General features: G+C 42.1%; 1 protein-coding gene across 1 annotated transcript in view; it reads left to right on the forward strand.

The window, feature by feature from the left end:
- glrbb (glycine receptor, beta b) overlaps window positions 1–16,829 on the forward strand; it is a 53,258-nt gene that overhangs the window by 35,232 nt on the left and 1,197 nt on the right. Inside the window, exon 9 of the mRNA XM_061724893.1 lies at window positions 3,374–3,666. Within this exon, the coding sequence (XP_061580877.1) occupies window positions 3,374–3,666 (293 nt within the window). The remainder of the gene's footprint in view (window positions 1–3,373; window positions 3,667–16,829) is intronic.

Raw genomic sequence — 16,829 nt, forward strand, 5'->3', positions numbered from 1 at the left:
TTCCATGCCCCAAATATTTCCTTCTAAATCACCAAATATTGTCCTCAGATATGTTTTGATTGTAGAGTGATGCTTTTCCAGAAAACAAAAAAAATTGACTGAATGGATGCATTTAGGAATCAAACAATCAAATATGTGAAAAACATCTTTGAATTAAAACCCTTTCTAGTGTGTATGTACTACAGTATGTGCAGCATGTTGCAAACCACTTTCCACCTGTAACCTGTAGGAAGCACTTCATTGTGAATATTTATATATTGTCATATCATTCTGAAATGCTTGCTCTTCATTCCACTCTTGTTGGGAAAAATGGCATTTTCTCTCCCCACCGTATTTTCGTTTTGTCCGTAATGCAGCCTGTGTGTAATATATCAGTGTCATCAACATACAGTATCACGCTGGCAGCTGTGCACGTGTGCGTGCGTGCGTGCGTGCGTGCGTGCGTGCGTGCGTGCGTGCGTGCGTGCGTGTTTGCGTGCGTGCGTGCGTGCGTGCGTGCGTGCGTGCGTGCGTGCGTGCGTGCGTGCGTGTGTGTGTGTGTACGTGTACGTGTACGTGTACGTGTGCGCGTGTGTGCAGGACTGCATGGATGAGACCGTCCTTTGTTATCCCGCCTCAGTCCACCACTGCCTCTCATTCTCCATCTTCATTCCAGTTTTTTATCACCACTTTCATTCCATCATCACTCCAAATCCTCCTGGAAGCCTCTTCCTGACTTCCTCCAAATGAGATCAGTCCAGGTCAGTCAACACCCAGGTATATATGTGTGTGTGCGTGTGTGTGTGTCTATTTTAACATTCCTGCATGTTTTTATGTCAGTGTACATGTAGATGAATGTATCCATGCGGATACAGAGATGACTACTCTTTTGTTTTCTTTTTTTTTCCCGACACATTAATAAAAGGAGAGGACTCGGTTTACCTTCACATATCTCACCTGTCTCCTGTCTTCAGAAGCATCGCCTGGCAGCTGTCAACGTGCCGTTTATCAGCCGTCTTTCCCAGGCAGCCGACAGTCAAAACATGTAAAGCTAAACAAGATCGCCTCCTTTATCAAGCAGTCCGATAAAAAGAAAACAAAAGAGTAGTAATTACAGTAGGACATCATGAACCTGTTCGACTTGGATGCACAGGTTGTAAATTCGCCATGTTTTCAATGTCAAAATATGTAAAAACATATAATAACATTATAGAAAACATATTGCTCGTGTTTTCAGTCTAATTCAAAGGCCATTGTGACAATAACCAGGTAATAGTCCCACGGAGGAGTGAACCTAACCACTCTTCATGTTTCTTTCAGTTCATTGATTAAAGGCAGGCATCACATTTTAGTTTTCTCCAGTGAGGAAAGGGCTAGCATTCTCAGAAATCCTGAACCTTGAACAAACCCCTTGTTCGATAAGTGAACGTAATTAAGCCTGCAGGCCAAACCTATCAGTCATTTAAAACCTTTACAATCACTTTGAAAAGGGGTAATACTCCTAACAGGAAACACAGGCTTGAAGCAAAGACAACAGCATGGGAAGCCCTTCGTTTGTGGATTTAGGTTCCCCTCATAAGAGCGATAATTAGTCTGCTTCTGCTGCAGCCTGAAAGAGTTGGTGCTGTGTCGGAGAAGTCTCTAACCTGTAATCCTGTCGGCTATTAGAGATAAACGCTGTTTAAAATGATGCTTCCATGTAAAGCTATATAAGCCCCTCGCAAAAGAGATAAAAACTCAGTTGTGAATCATGATTGCAATTATGATCTCAGAAATACTTTGTGGACATCCTATTACAGCTTTTGTGAAGATTATGCAATGAACTCATTGAAAAACACTAAAGCTTTACAGGACATATTGCTTTATGTTATGGAATTATGGTTTTCAGTTCATGAAATTATTCACGTAATAAAGTTTAAAGTCTTAAGACAAACCAGATAATTTCCACAAGTTCCAAATATCAAAAGATATTACTTTTTATTGAGACACTTTTCACTTGGGCATATAGATGATTATCCCAATGGAGCAACCAAGACCTGCAACTGAGGCTCCTCTTTCTAACGCTGTGCAGTAGGTTTCACACCAGGATGCCTTGATAGTTCTGAGACTTCATTGTGACCTTAACAGATTCAAGACCCCTCATGCAAGGAGCAGCAAACCAGCCCCAAAACATAACTGAACCTCTGTTTGTTTGCTTTAGAAGCCTCATTTTTTTAGGGCCCGAGCACTGACAGTGCGAAGGCCCTATTGTATCTGTAGGAATTTCTTTTTTTCTTTGTTTTTATTTTTATTTAAATTTTTCCGACGAAATGAGGGCCTTTTTGCCCCCCTAAACGAGCCCCAAAAGTCACCAAATTTTGCACGCAAGCCAGGCCTGGCGAAAAATTTGATATTTCATGGTTTGCATTAATGGATGTGGCCTAATGGCTCAACAGCGCCCCCTAGAAAACTTTGTGCCTCAAGGCCCACAATACGGTTTGACGTACTGTACATGCACGAAAATCGGTACACACCTGTATCATGGCACAACTTAACGAAAAGTCTATTGGCGCCATGGCCGAAACCGAACAGGAACTCGGCCATTTTTAATTAATCGTGTAATTTTGTACGGTGGCCGACAAGGGCCAAACGCACCGCAACGACCTAATGCGTTTCAGTTAAGGAAAACGGCTTCAAGTACAGAAACGATTCAAATTCACAAACTCAAAACGAGGTACAAAAAGGGGAACGTGGTGCAAATGAAAAAACGTGCTGCAAAAAACAAAGACAAATGCAGCATCATCAAACGCGCTGCAAATAGAGAAACGATGCAAAGCACAAAACGATATAAAACAAGAAACCATCTTCAAAAGAAAAACGCTTCATAACCGGTTACCAAACCTGCAGGGGGCGCTCTCAGCGTAACAGCTCAATGGACAGACACACGGGATGTAGAGAGAGACCGAACAGCTGACTGAACCACAGGGTTTACATCCATGGTTTAAACATACAGCGGGAACGGTAATGTGATATATTGTGGTTGATATCACTGTACAACGCTGTACATTACGAGACGTTTCTTTATTATATTTTAACGTTACAGTCATAAATAAATCGATTTTTAGGAATTATTATGAAAATCGATTTAGAATCGGAAAATCAATCTTTTCAACACAGGCCTAACTCTTATGTGATTTTCTCCATTCATATCCATGTGACCTTGAATGAATGGGAATAGGTTATTAATGCACTTGAAACCAGGTACATTTCTCAATGTCTGTTTTCATCTGAAATAATAGTTTTATTATGACATCCTAGCATAGTTTGTACTTTAATTTCTCAACTCAAGGAGTTCCATGCAACTTCCGCCCACTCTGCCGACTGACAGGGTTCTGTGTGCTCTCCCTCCGTGCAGGCATCCTCTCGGTGCTGTCCCTGTCCTCCGAGTGCACCTCCCTGGCTTCAGAGCTGCCCAAAGTGTCCTACGTCAAGGCCATCGACATCTGGCTCATCGCGTGCCTGCTCTTCGGCTTCGCCTCGCTGGTGGAGTACGCCGTAGTCCAAGTGATGCTCAACAGCCCGAAGCGCATCGAGGCAGAGAAGGCCAAGATGGCGGCCAAGGATAAGGCTGCTGGAAAAACCCCCGATGCCAAAAACAACACTGTCAACGGGACTGGAGGGACGCCACTTCATGTCAGCACCTTGCATGTCAGTAAAAATCTGCTTCATACTTTATGTGCGTGTGTGTTTGTGTGTAAGGACGCAAAAGTAGGTTACGTCCACACTGACAGTTCTTCGTTTCAAACTTTCTGTTGCTGGTTCTGGCCTCACTACTCGTGTGTGTTCAGACTCTGCTGACCCCATTTTAGTGCTGACACCCTGTTCTGCAACAATGTTTAGGAGCAATGTTCCCGGTTCAGCTCCAGTCAGGGCTGATCATATCTGCTCTCCCGTTTTCTTATCTGCAATTATACACGGTAACAATCCCCCCGAAAAAAGAAAAGAAAGAAACAGGGAAATGCCCATATGCAGTGTTTGCAGAGAAGAAACAAATTCTCTATCAGAAGTCATCCTTCTCGCTGTTACCTGAGCCCCTGCATTTGTTCTGGCACAGACCGCTGCAGCCGACTATCTCCATAGCAAGGGCACTTAATAATTGCATATAATAAAAACCACAAAACCTGTGGGTATAGAGGGTATGCATTGACGTCACTTCCCCACTGGACCAGCCCCCTTACTCACACTGAGTGGCAAAAATGGCTGAAACTAGTGGAGAAGACGGGATAACAGCTGATTATTGGCTTAAATTAGCATCAGTTGGACTTGACAGTGACCCGTACAGTTACCCCAAGAACCAGTGGTCCATGGACATTAATATTTGGCCACGAATCCAGTTTCCTGATATTTATATGTACTTAATTTCTACGCCGGGGAAATACACGAAGCAAAGCTTGAAGGCATACAAAAGTCTTGACGCTTGGTCCTACTTCAAGGCAGGATTTGTTGGAGAAATTAAAGTGATGAGGACACCGACCTTTATGATTTGACTGTTTAACGTTAGCTACCCAAAAATCCAACATTACCTGGTACAAAATGGGAGCCTTAAATCCACGTTTCGGTGCCTGGAATCCAGTTGTTTCTGTGAATTGCAGCGATCCATTTGTCTCTCTTAAGCTTATTCTTCGGCAGTCTGTACAACGATAACTCTGATTTCTTACTAAATCTATGAGTACAGTCGATCGCAGAACAGCTCTTTCCCATTTTAGATGTTTTCCAGTTGCTCAAACTGAAAGTTTACGCTGCCATTCAGTCTTTCTGCCACTCAGTGGGTGAAACCCGCTGTGAAGTCCCATCTGTGACGTCATGCGCATTCCCTCTATAGCTATGGTGTCATCTATAGAAATGATAGAAATAATATGAATATTAGTGTTGTTTTGTTTTTCGGATGTCTGTGTTCGTCCACAGGAAAATGCTTCAATGTATAATTAAAATCCAAACCCCTGCTGGCGATTTTGTAACTCAGGGCACCAGGATCAAATCTAAATGCATAACAGGGAAATCCAGTCATTACAAATTGCCATCATTGCCACAAACGTATGCACCGCTGAGTCGAGGTGCAAGTCTGATAACCGCATGCATGTTTACAGGGAAGCAGGACGCATGCTCTGCTCTTACAATTCTATGCCTTGTTGAAATGTATTTACTTCTCTGCTTTTGTCTGTTTATCTGATCCAGATTGAGAAAATTATATTACGCTGTTGGGGTTTAATGGGTTTGCCTGTCGAAACTGAATCAAAATAATGAAGCTCTAATGAGCTTAATGACTTCATTGAGTAAGCATCCATAGACTGATTAGATCCTGTTCAGCCTGCAGGCCTCCACTGTAGTCGATGAAAGGGATTTTTTAGATGACCTTAAACTAAACCTGTCTGCAGAATGTTTTGCATGAGAACAGGTTGCGATGGCATGTAGAGGGTGCGAGGTTACAGTGCCCCCCTTGGATGGAGAGAACAACCATATTAGGAAATATTTAGGAGAACAAAGACAACTGGATTTTGGCTCAAGAGATCTCTGCTCTCTTAAAATAGCAGTAGGTTTTGAGCTCTGTCCAGCCTTCAAGATCAAACGGCTGCGTTACTTCATTTTCAAAGTGTTGTCTGTTTTCAGCCAAGTTAAACTATGTTAAAATGTCTCGTTCAAATGTTCCTTTAACTTTAGACAGTCGGCCTACAACGTGGATGTGCAATAAAACCTAGCAGGACACCCACCTCCTCCCCTTCCCCTTTCTGTATGTGCAGAAACACAAGTGCTGGCCACAAGATCAAATAACATCAAAAAGAGAATTAAAGCACCCTTTTGAAACATGTTATTCACATCTGTTAATGAGCAGCCAGTTCTGGGGAATGGTGTTAGCCACTCAACCCTGCTCCTCCCCCTCTATTCTGGATTTTACAGGAAGCCAATGAAGAGAGGCTGGGAGTTTACGATCTCTCCTGCTAAAAATAATCAGAAATCATTACATTAAACCAATCTTGAATTAATAATTGCATAGACAGATTTTTCTTTGTCACTCTGACACTACCTAATTTTGGTAATATTTGAATTGAAGGACATATTCTGGTCAACTATAACTCCTAGGTTCATCAGTGTAGTACTAGAGGCCAATGTAATGCCATTTAGAATAATTAAAAAGCAAGACCATATGTTCCTGAAGCGCCCAAGTCCAAATACAACAACAGAAAGATTTTGACTCTCCTACGTCTAAGTCTGATTATGTCACGGTTTTGTCACTTCCTGTTTTATTTTGAAGCCCATAGCCGCATCCAAAATTCCATCCTTCCACCCTAATGAGTAGCAAAAACAGTATGTGAGATTTTTTAGTGCGTCCGAAACATTAGTACATTAGTACATTAGAACATTAGAAACTTCCCACAATGCAATGCAGCGTTGTTTGGTTGCTAAGTGCTGCGCAGATACTTAGCAAACAACAAAAATGGAGGATAACGTTAGCGGTACCAAGCAAAGCTGCAGATATTAACCAGATGAGTTCATCATTTATCACATTATTATAATATTCTTCTGTTTCTCGTTAGAAGTTGAAGAGGTAAGAATAAAACCACACAGCGCAGGAGAAATGTGATCTTGTTTGGGCCAGGATAAACGGGAAAGAGCAGAGCGGTGCTGCTACTGCTGCTGTGACCCCCTCCCAACGGCAGGAAGTGCCGTGTGGCTCTGAGTAGTACGTCCGAATGAATGCATACTACTGATATTTACTCAAAAGTGTGCCGAACTTAAGTATACTTTTTGAGTATATACTGTTTAGCATGGGATTTCGGACGCACCGCATGTCTATGTGTTTGAGTTCTGGTTTGACTTTCCTGTTTCCCATCTGCCCTGATCGTCTGCACCCGTGTCTCGTTAACCCTTGTGTATATCTGGTCTTGTCTTTCCCTCCCTGCTGGTCTGTACTGTTTTGTCCTCAATGTGCCATGTCATGTATTTCTGTTTTTTTCAAGTTTGGGTTCTTGTTTTTGATTTTGGATCCTGCGTTGCAGCGTTTTTAGTTTAAATAAATCATCACTTTTGGAACTCCTGCCTTCTGGTCTCCTGCATCTGGGTCCTACTCCAACCGCTTCGTGACAGATTAACTCATTGTTTCCTCTAGTTTCTTGGACTTGTAAAACTGGGCATCATCACCATAGCAATATGGCATGCCGACTAATAATATTAACCAGCGGAAGCAGATACAAGGTGAAAAGAATCGGTCCAGGCGCTGAACCCTGTGTAACCAAGTCTGGTACGTGAGCAAGATTCTCCCCTTACATTGAAATATCGGAATCTATGAATTAAATATGACTTAAACCAGTCTGTTGCAGTTCCTTTTCCTCCCAAAAATCCAAAGCAGTCTGGTCAAGTGACAGTGTTAGCGCAGGTGACGGGGTTGTCTTCTAGTAGAGACATCAATAACCCAAATAATTGTTTTATATCTTTTCCGTTGTTTGTTTTGTTTTTCCCATATTTCCCTACCTAAACAGAGTCTTACCTAGACCAGACTCTATAATTATTAATCTTCCATTGATCAATAATGTGGAGAATAAGGCTCATTCATAAAGAGGTCAAATATTTCTCGTTCTGGGTGTAGGCTACAATTTTCATAAAAGTGAGGTTAGGCATGAGGGTGGTAATGGTTAAATCCACATTTCTGCTGCGTTTTTCAGTCATTGTTTGCAAACACACTAGGGGTGTAACAATATATGGTGCCACGAAATTTTGCGATACAAAAACGTCACAAAACGTGGAGGTGACAAACTATATCGCGATATTGGATTATTAATATTAATCTATTGTGTTGACTAGTAAGGTGCAGCGTATTGGTGCTGACCGCGCCTCTAACCGCAGGCGAAAATCTTACTCCGCTCAGAAGAAACTAGTACCGTTTTGCGGTCCCGATCACAGGACTCTTGGGGGGGTTTTGAGAACTTTTACTTATGTAAGGCTGGTGTAGAGTTAAGCCTTACCTTATTAAATTAAACCTTTTTCAGTTCGTGAGTAGGATAAACACAGGGACAACTTCTGCCAAGTTCGAGTGTACTTTAATGACCGCTCAACAGTGTAGGATTTTAGAACATCAACACAGCACCTAGTGCCGTACTGTGGCGTATCACTCCGCTAAATCTAAAACAGACTAGTGTCATTATAGTCCCTGATTTACAGAATATAAAGAATATATTTATAAAATAATGAACCCTGAATTACCAAAATAACCTTCTTAAAGGAGCTTGAGGCCGGATTGAGGCAGGATTTATGAAAAAAATTTGTATAGGTTTTAAGTTTTCTAGTAATAATGTCAGATGAAGCGTTCCAAACCCAAAAGAATGTTTCCTCTAGTGTATCTCTCCGTTGCCTTGAACAGGCTGTGTGCTGCAAAATGTGCTGCAATTCGGGCCCAAATTTCCCGCGCTGTCCTGCGGATGTGACGTCACATGACGCTGCATGCACGTTCTCCCCGTTCTCCCGTGCCGGCTTCACTGTTGGCTGCAGTACCCCCGACGGCCGTCGTGATGAAGGGTGGTGCTAGAGAGTCTCATTTCTTAAAAGGAGCCTCATGCTCCTTTAACAAAAATAAATCTCCTCTTACACTTATAAGGTGAGCATGAATCAATCTTTTTTATGATGTAAAATTGTATGTATTTATTTACTTTTATTTATTTATTTAATTTTAGTTGTTAAATTTCTGGAAAAGAAAAAAGTCAAATCATACATGAGAGAAACTATTCAGTTTGTGGCAAAATATTTTTACTTGTATGAAACTGAAGATGCATAATGCAAACCTGACATTTACTTTTAGTTCAGTTTGTGGAAAATGGTTGGCCTGGCTTTCTCTTTAAAACTTAAACAGTTATAAAGCATTACAAACTGTAACAATAGGGCAAATGCACAGCATTATTAGGGCCCGAGCACCTTCAGTGCAAAGGCCCCTATTGTATCTGTAGGAATTTTTTTTTCTTCTTTTTTCTTTCTTCTGACGAAAGGAGGGCCTTTTTGCCCCCCTAAACGTGCCCAAAAAGTCACCAAATTTTGCACGCAAAACCATCAACAGCGCCCTATAGAAAACTTTGTGCCTCAAGCCCCACAATACGGTTTGACGTACATGCACGAAAATTGGTACACACCTGTATCATGTCGCAACTTAAAGAAAAGTCTCTTGGCGCCATGGCCGAAACCGAACAGGATGTCGGCCATTTTGAATTAATTGTGTAATTTTGGCGCAATTTATGCCATTCCTTCGGCAATTAATACCACCCAAACCGTATCGTGAACCCAAATGTGTTATACATCAAAATATGCGTCTCCACCCTGCGACTACACGCATTACTTTTCTCTTTCAAAAGTGTTACCGTGGCGACGCTAGACGCCAAAAAGCGCGCCCCCCTTCATCTGATTGGTCCATATTTGATAGTTAATAATAATAATAATAATAATACATTTTATTTATATAGCGCTTTTCAGGGCACTCAAAGACGCTTTACATTACAACAAAACACAAATACAAATTACAATTACACAGGACAGTACATAAGGACACAACATGAGACAGGACATTAATCACACATTAAAAGCAGTTCTGTAAAGGTGGGTTTTGAGATGGGATTTGAATGCTGGGAGGTCTGTACAGTCACGGATGTTTTTGGGGAGGGAGTTCCAGAGGGTGGGTGCAGCGATGGAGAAGGCCCTGTCGCCCCAGGTCCGGTGCTTGGTTCTGACTGGAAGGGACAGGAGGTTGGCGTCAGAGGAGCGGAGGCTGCGGGAGGGAGTGTAGCGGTGGAGCAGGTCGGTGAGGTAGCAGGGGGCCTGGTTGTGGAGGGCTTTGTGGGTGAGGAGAAGGATTTTGAAGTGGATCCGTTGAGGGATGGGGAGCCAGTGGAGCTTCTGGAGGACTGGGGTGATGTGGTCTCTGGAGCGGGTGTGGGTGAGCAGGCGGGCGGCAGAGTTTTGAATGTATTGGAGTTTATTGAGGACCTTGGAAGTTGAACCGTAGAGGATGCTGTTGCAGTAGTCGAGTCTTGAGGTGATGAAGGCGTGGATCAAGGTTTCAGCGGTAGAGAAGGAGAGTGATGGACGGAGACGGGCAATGTTTTTGAGGTGGAAGAAAGCAGTCCTTGTGATGTGGTTGACATGGTGTTGGAAGGAGAGGTTGTTGTCCAGGATAACGCCGAGGTTGCGGATGTGAGTGGAGGGAGACAGAATGGAGTTGTCCATGGTGAGGGTGAAGTTGTGAGCGGTTTTGGTGAGGGATTTTGGGCCGATGATGAGCATGTCCGATTTGTTGCAGTTGAGTTGGAGGAAGTTCGAGTGCATCCATGATTTTATCTCAGTGAGGCAGTTGGTTAGGGTAGAGTGGGTTGCAGAGGTGAGGGATTTGGTGGAGATGTACAGTTGGACGTCGTCGGCGTAGCAGTGGAAGTGGAGGCGGTGGCGGCGGATGATGTTGCCAAGGGGGAGCATGTAGAGGATGAAGAGCAGAGGACCAAGCACCGAACCCTGGGGGACGCCTTGTGACAGAGGGGCAGTGGAGGAGGAGCAGTTGTTGATGCTGATGAATTGATGTCTGTTGGTGAGATAGGATTTTAACCAGGAGAGGGCGGATCCGGTGATGTAGAGAGATGATTCCAGGCGGGAAAGGAGGATGGTGTGGCTGATGGTGTCGAAGGCTGCTGTGAGGTCCAGGAGAAGGAGAATGCTGAGGTTGCCGGAGTCGGAGGAGAGAAGGAGGTCATTGGTGACTTTGATGAGGGCTGTTTCTGTGCTGTGACGTGAGCGGAAACCAGATTGAAACGTTTCAAACAGATCATTGGAGGTGAGGTGGGTCTTGAGCTGAGTGGCGACGGCACGTTCCAGAATTTTTGACAGGAAAGGGAGGTTGGAAATGGGCCGGAAGTTGTTCATGGTGTCAGGGTTGAGTCCAGGTTTTTTGAGGATGGGGGTGACAGCTGCCAGTTTGAGGGTGTCCGGGACTGATCCAGAGCTGAAGGAGGAGTTGACGATGTTGATGATGAGTGGGGAGATGGCTGGGAGACAGTTTTTTATAAATGTGGATGGGATGGGGTCCAGAGCACAGGAAGATGTTTTCATGCCCATCATGACTGTAGAAAGAGACGCTGAAGACATGGGAGAGAAGTGAGACAGGGACTGAGAGTAGTTCTCCAAAAGTCATCAAATTTTGCATGCAAAGCAGGCCTGGCGATAAATTTGATATTTCATGGTTTGCATTAATGGGCGTGGCCTAACGGCTCAACAGCACCCCTTAGAATACTTTTATCTGCCATAACTTTTGAATGGTTTGACATAAAGAGTCGTGGGTGGTGTCATGGGACTCGGTATTGAGTCCTTGACCATAATTAGTGAAAATTAGCCCCGCCCCTTCTTTTGATTGGCTGTCTCTCTTTCCTGCTATAACTTTTGAATGGTTTGACAGAGAGTCGTGGGTGGTGTCATCAGACTCTGTATGGAGTCCTTGACCTTCATTGGCCTGAATTAGCCCCGCCCCTTCTTCTGATTGGTTGTCCCTTTTTTCTGCTATAACTTTTGAATGGTTTGACATAGGAAGTCGTGGGTGGTGTCATGTCTGATATGCTTATGGGGGGCGGTGGCCGTGAGTGCGAGGGCCCGTTCATCGCTGCTTGCAGCTTTAATTTTGTATTTTGTGTCTTTCAAATAAAAGACCATTTTTTCCAGTCATATGTTCCTCATTCAAGGTTGTTAAAAAAATACTGCTATAATATCGTATCGTATCGTTATCGTGACCTCAATATCGTGTATCGTACCGTATCGTGAGATTAATGTATCGTTACACCCATAAAACACACCATACATATTTAGCTCTCACTTGCAACAAGAATAAGAAAATTTGACTGGAAGCAGTGTTCAAGCCAAAATTGAGAATTCACAACAGACTTCTATCAGAACAAAGCAATATATCAAAGACATAAAAAAAAAACATAGTTACATATTATTTAACATGCAAGTAGATGTGTTCTGAAGCTCAAGTAAAAAGGTTAAGGGCAGTGACTTCTGATAAATGGACTCAACTTCTCTCAAATACAATTTACTTTAGCTGTATATAAGAAATGATTCAGAGGGATACAACATAATCTATTTATTTATTGTGAGATTGCTTCAGTCAGTGTTCAAGGTTAGGCTGTCCACGATGAATGTTTTTACAAGCAAAATCCTGGGTGATGATAGCTTGTAGGTGTGTGTGTGTGTGTGTGTGTGTGTGTGTGTGTGTGTGTGTGTGTGTGTGTGTGTGTGTGTGTGTGTGTGTGTGTGTGTGTGTGTGTGTGTGTGTGTGTGTTAGAAATGCCAATAGGATATACAATATATCTGATCATAGACAACAGGTTTAAGGTTCATACAAACCTGCTGGGAACACAGAGGGTTAGAGACTAAACAGGATGGTTGTGTTGTGAGTTCTTCAAATTAAAGCTTGTGTTTCTGTTTGTGTCTTGTTTAGAGGAGAAATACGATGCCTGAAGCATGAATGAAATCTCAAGACTACAGTATAAAGCATCTTTTTCAACCACATTTTGACATCGCTGCTCATAACAGGCTATTTAAGTCAGGCGAGCTAATATCCACACCTATCTTCTGCAGGGTGTACCTCCTCTTAAATACTGTATGTGTTATTATTTCACACCAGCCATATTGTAAAGTGCAGCAGGATGTGAGGTTGGCAAGAGATAATCATGGGAATATACGTTAAGTCTGTGACTTAATGAACTGAGTCTGTGACGGCACAGTAACCTGCAAATCTGAATTACTTAAGCGCTTAATGACAGGGCTGTGTCATGTAAGAGTTTTTGACTTCAAACACCCAACTACATACACTAGAGGACAGTTTTTTTCCCTTCTTGTCAAACTTTATGTCCCCTTTTAACAGCTTTAAAAGGGCAATGACTGGACTCTTAACACTGATGCTGTCGTCAAGAAAGCAATGTGTTTTTTATATTAATTGGAAACATGTTCATCTTGATATGGTTTCAAAGTCAAGTTCAGGATAATATATCAGAAAAAAAAAGCAAATAAACCAAACAAGGCGTTTAGTCAGTAGGGCTGGAACTTTGCCAAAAGCTAAGATTTAAGGTTTTGTATATACATACACCACAGGGTGCAGAGACGAGGAAAGGAAAAAGAGTCAAAACGGGATGTGGTTTTGGGGCTCAGGTGTCTGAAGGTGATAGGGAAACACGGATGGCAGCTACCGCACAAGTGTGGAGTGACAGATTGTGCTACACGAAGAGAGGTTAACGACAAACAGCCACGAGGACAGACTGTGCAGAGCTAATCTGCAACTGCACATGTGTTTTGTCTGTTTTGTTTAAACTGGCTAACATTTTACAACTGCTAATACGTGCCTCTGTTAGAAATCTGCACATATTCACCTTTACGCAATTTGTTTCTTGAGATATTGTCCGACTGCATATATCTGATACATGTCATAGTAAAATTGGGTGGTGTTTGGACCCTGTTCTGCTGTTTGGATGAAAGGGGGGCTGTTGGTGTATGTGTGTGTCCGATGTCAGGACCTCGCCTGACATCGCACCTTATAGTCTAGGAACAATGGCCCTCAGATTTCTAGATACCTCTACCCGAGGTAGAACCAACCACAACAATGATTTTTATTATCTTTAGGGTCTCCTATTAGTGAAATTGGATGTTGTGGTTTTTGATTTTGGGGGGAAATTTGTTTTTTTGGCTCTTCTTTAGAACTACTCCAAACCATGAAAAGGGGCCAAATTGGGCCAGTTCGAATAGGGGAAAAGTGAGAAAAAAAGCCCATAACTTGAGAATGTTCACTCTGTTCTGCATCAAACTTTCTGAGGTTTGAACCAGGTGGCTGTCCACCATCATCAAACAGTCAGAACATGATTTACCTGAGAAAATAGTGAAATATAGCACTGTAATCATACCTTTAGTTTAGGGGGAAATTGTACTTTTTGGTAATAAGAATAGGACTCCTTCACTTTTCTCTCATTTATCAGAAACACATAAATCCCTATAAAATATACTATTACTTAGTTGTCTTGAATGCTATTGAGTACTAACCAGTGGTTTTATGGAGATATCTGGTACAGTTCTCTTGAAAATGAGACTTCTTTAGACACATTCTGCGTCAAACCAACGCAGAGCACACGCCGTCACCGTGACGCCGTCGCGAACCCTTCGGACTTCTCCATAACTCCATTTCGCCGCGGTGCAGTACCCCCCGTGACCGCTAATTCGCGATCTTTTCCTGAATGGTTTATTCAACTTTTTCCGGTCACAGTGAATCAAAGAGATAAGGACAACTATTGTGCAAAAAAACAAAACAAAATCACACATACACGAAGAAAAGAGTGCTGAAAGTTGACGACTGCTTCAAACCGGAAACCGGAAATGCGTTGCTACCAAGCGAACCAATCACAGCCCTCTCGCCGCTGTTCGTCGAACATTTGAACATATCACTCCATGTCGTCCCTTCACCGGCTTCCTGTTCAATATCGCATTGATTTTAAAATTCTATTGCTGACTGTCAAGGCCCTAAATATCCAAGCCCCTAGTTATTTTAAAGAACTTTTAACCCCTACCTGCCAGGGCCTCCCTCAGATCAGCAAGTGGTGGCCTTCTGATCATTCCCAGGGTCCCCAAACTTTGGACATTCGTTTTTAGAAAAGCATTTATTGTGGTGTGAATATTTTTACTAATTGCCCCTATAGGGCTTGGTCGCCAAGTTGCATTCTGGGACACGGTGGCCATGTTGGCAGCCTTGTGACTGTAAACAAACAGCAGTGTAGTAGCAGTGTGGTAGCACAAAATAAAGCGTTTCTCCACAACAAAAGGACCATATAGCGTTTCATTTGAAAATATCATTTAGTAGCGTGGTTTCCTTACCTGTCAGAGGACATATCCCCCACAGCTGCGACCTGTCAAACCCTTAACCTGGACGAACAAAAATAAGCGTCTAAAATTTAAAAGTTTGGTTACTCTGCAGTGTTTTTTGTTTTTTTGCTGGTTGGTTATATTTTGGTCTCCGGGTGAGAGTTTCTGTTTGTGCGCCGACGCCAGCAGGAGCGTCGAGAGCGGCTGTCAGAGAGGCAGGTCGGTCCAGATCAGGCCTCGACGCCACTCCTGCACGTGGTCAATGAACTCTGCTGGTTTCACACAGGTGTTTCTGCGCAAGATCTCAAACCCGCAACCCCCAGAGACGAGGCCTTTAAAGTGCACGTTCATGTAAGACGGAACGGGTAAAAAAAACGTCTGGCATAGCCAGAGATAACATTAAAGGGTAAAAGTCCTGCAGCTGAGGTTAAGAGAGCAGTAGGCTGGGGCTTCTCACCTGTGTTCTTAGTGTTTATTTATTTATTATTAGCGATTACAATTACAACGAAGAGGGAGCACGTCTGTACACAGTGCGCAGTAGTCCGAAGAGCAGCTAAGGTAGCCTCCAACATGGCGGCTCCACCAAGTGATGACGTCAAGATGACCAAGCCCTATTCTCCCTTCCTTCCCCCTCTCTCTCTCTCAGCTGTCTTCCTCTCCTTTCTTCTAGTGGTATTTGGTGGGTGGAGGGAGTGGCGGTGCTCCTACAAGGCTGGGAGGGGTGCTGGTCTTTTGGGTCCGTCTCTTTGGTGGCGCTGGTGCGGTGGACTGGGGCATGGTAAATTGGGGAGGTCTAATATGGGGCTGGCTGGTTTCTGCCCTGGGCCGTTGGGTTCTGGCCCGGGCTTCTTGTTACCGGAGGTGCAGCCCTGGGGATGGGGGCCCCAGGGCTGCAGGGGCCTCTTGGTCTGGTTCCCCTGCCGTAGTGTGGGGCTGTGTGGTGGTTGCGGACCCGTGGGGGGGATCTGGGGCAGCCAGGGAGGATTGTGGTGGCATTGGCGCTGATGATGATGATATTAACTACCCTTGTTATTGTTTGTAGTAATACTTTTAAACAATCTTTACTTGTCTGTAAATATCTCATAAAAAACACACCAAAAACAGTCCTCTGCGTTTAGCCCATCACCAGTTCCACTAGTGACGGCTGCCATTTGTCCCGGGGAGCGGTTGGGGGGTTGAGTGCCTTGCTCGGGGGCCCACACTAGGCTACCACTACCCCAATTAGTACTACTACTAGTTATAATACTAGCAATAATGATACTATAATTGTTGATATTATCATTGGCCTTATGGTTGTTGTTGCTGTAGATGGTTCTGTTGTCACTAATATCATTATTAGTATTATTACTATTATTATGAGTGCGTATCTGCATCTGCTGTATGTGTACAAGTATGTATGTATGTATGTATGTATGTATGTATGTATGTATATATATATATATATATATATATGCATATATATATATATATATATATATATATATATATATATATGCATATATATATATATGCATATATATATATATATATATATATATATATATATATATATATGCATATATATATATATATATATATATATATATATGCATATATATATATATATATATATATATATATATATATATATATATATATATATGCATATATATATATATATATATATATATATATATATATATATATATATATGCATATATATATATATATATATATATATATATATATATATATGCATATATATATATATATATATATATATATATATATATATATATATATATATATATATATATATATATATATATATATATATATATATATATATATATGCATATATATATATATATATATATATGCATATATATATATATATATATGCATATATATATATATATATATATGCATATATATATATATATATGCATATATATATATATATATATATATAT

Source organism: Cololabis saira, chromosome 7, assembly GCF_033807715.1.
Source record: "Cololabis saira isolate AMF1-May2022 chromosome 7, fColSai1.1, whole genome shotgun sequence".
Lineage (NCBI taxonomy): Eukaryota > Metazoa > Chordata > Actinopteri > Beloniformes > Belonidae > Cololabis > Cololabis saira.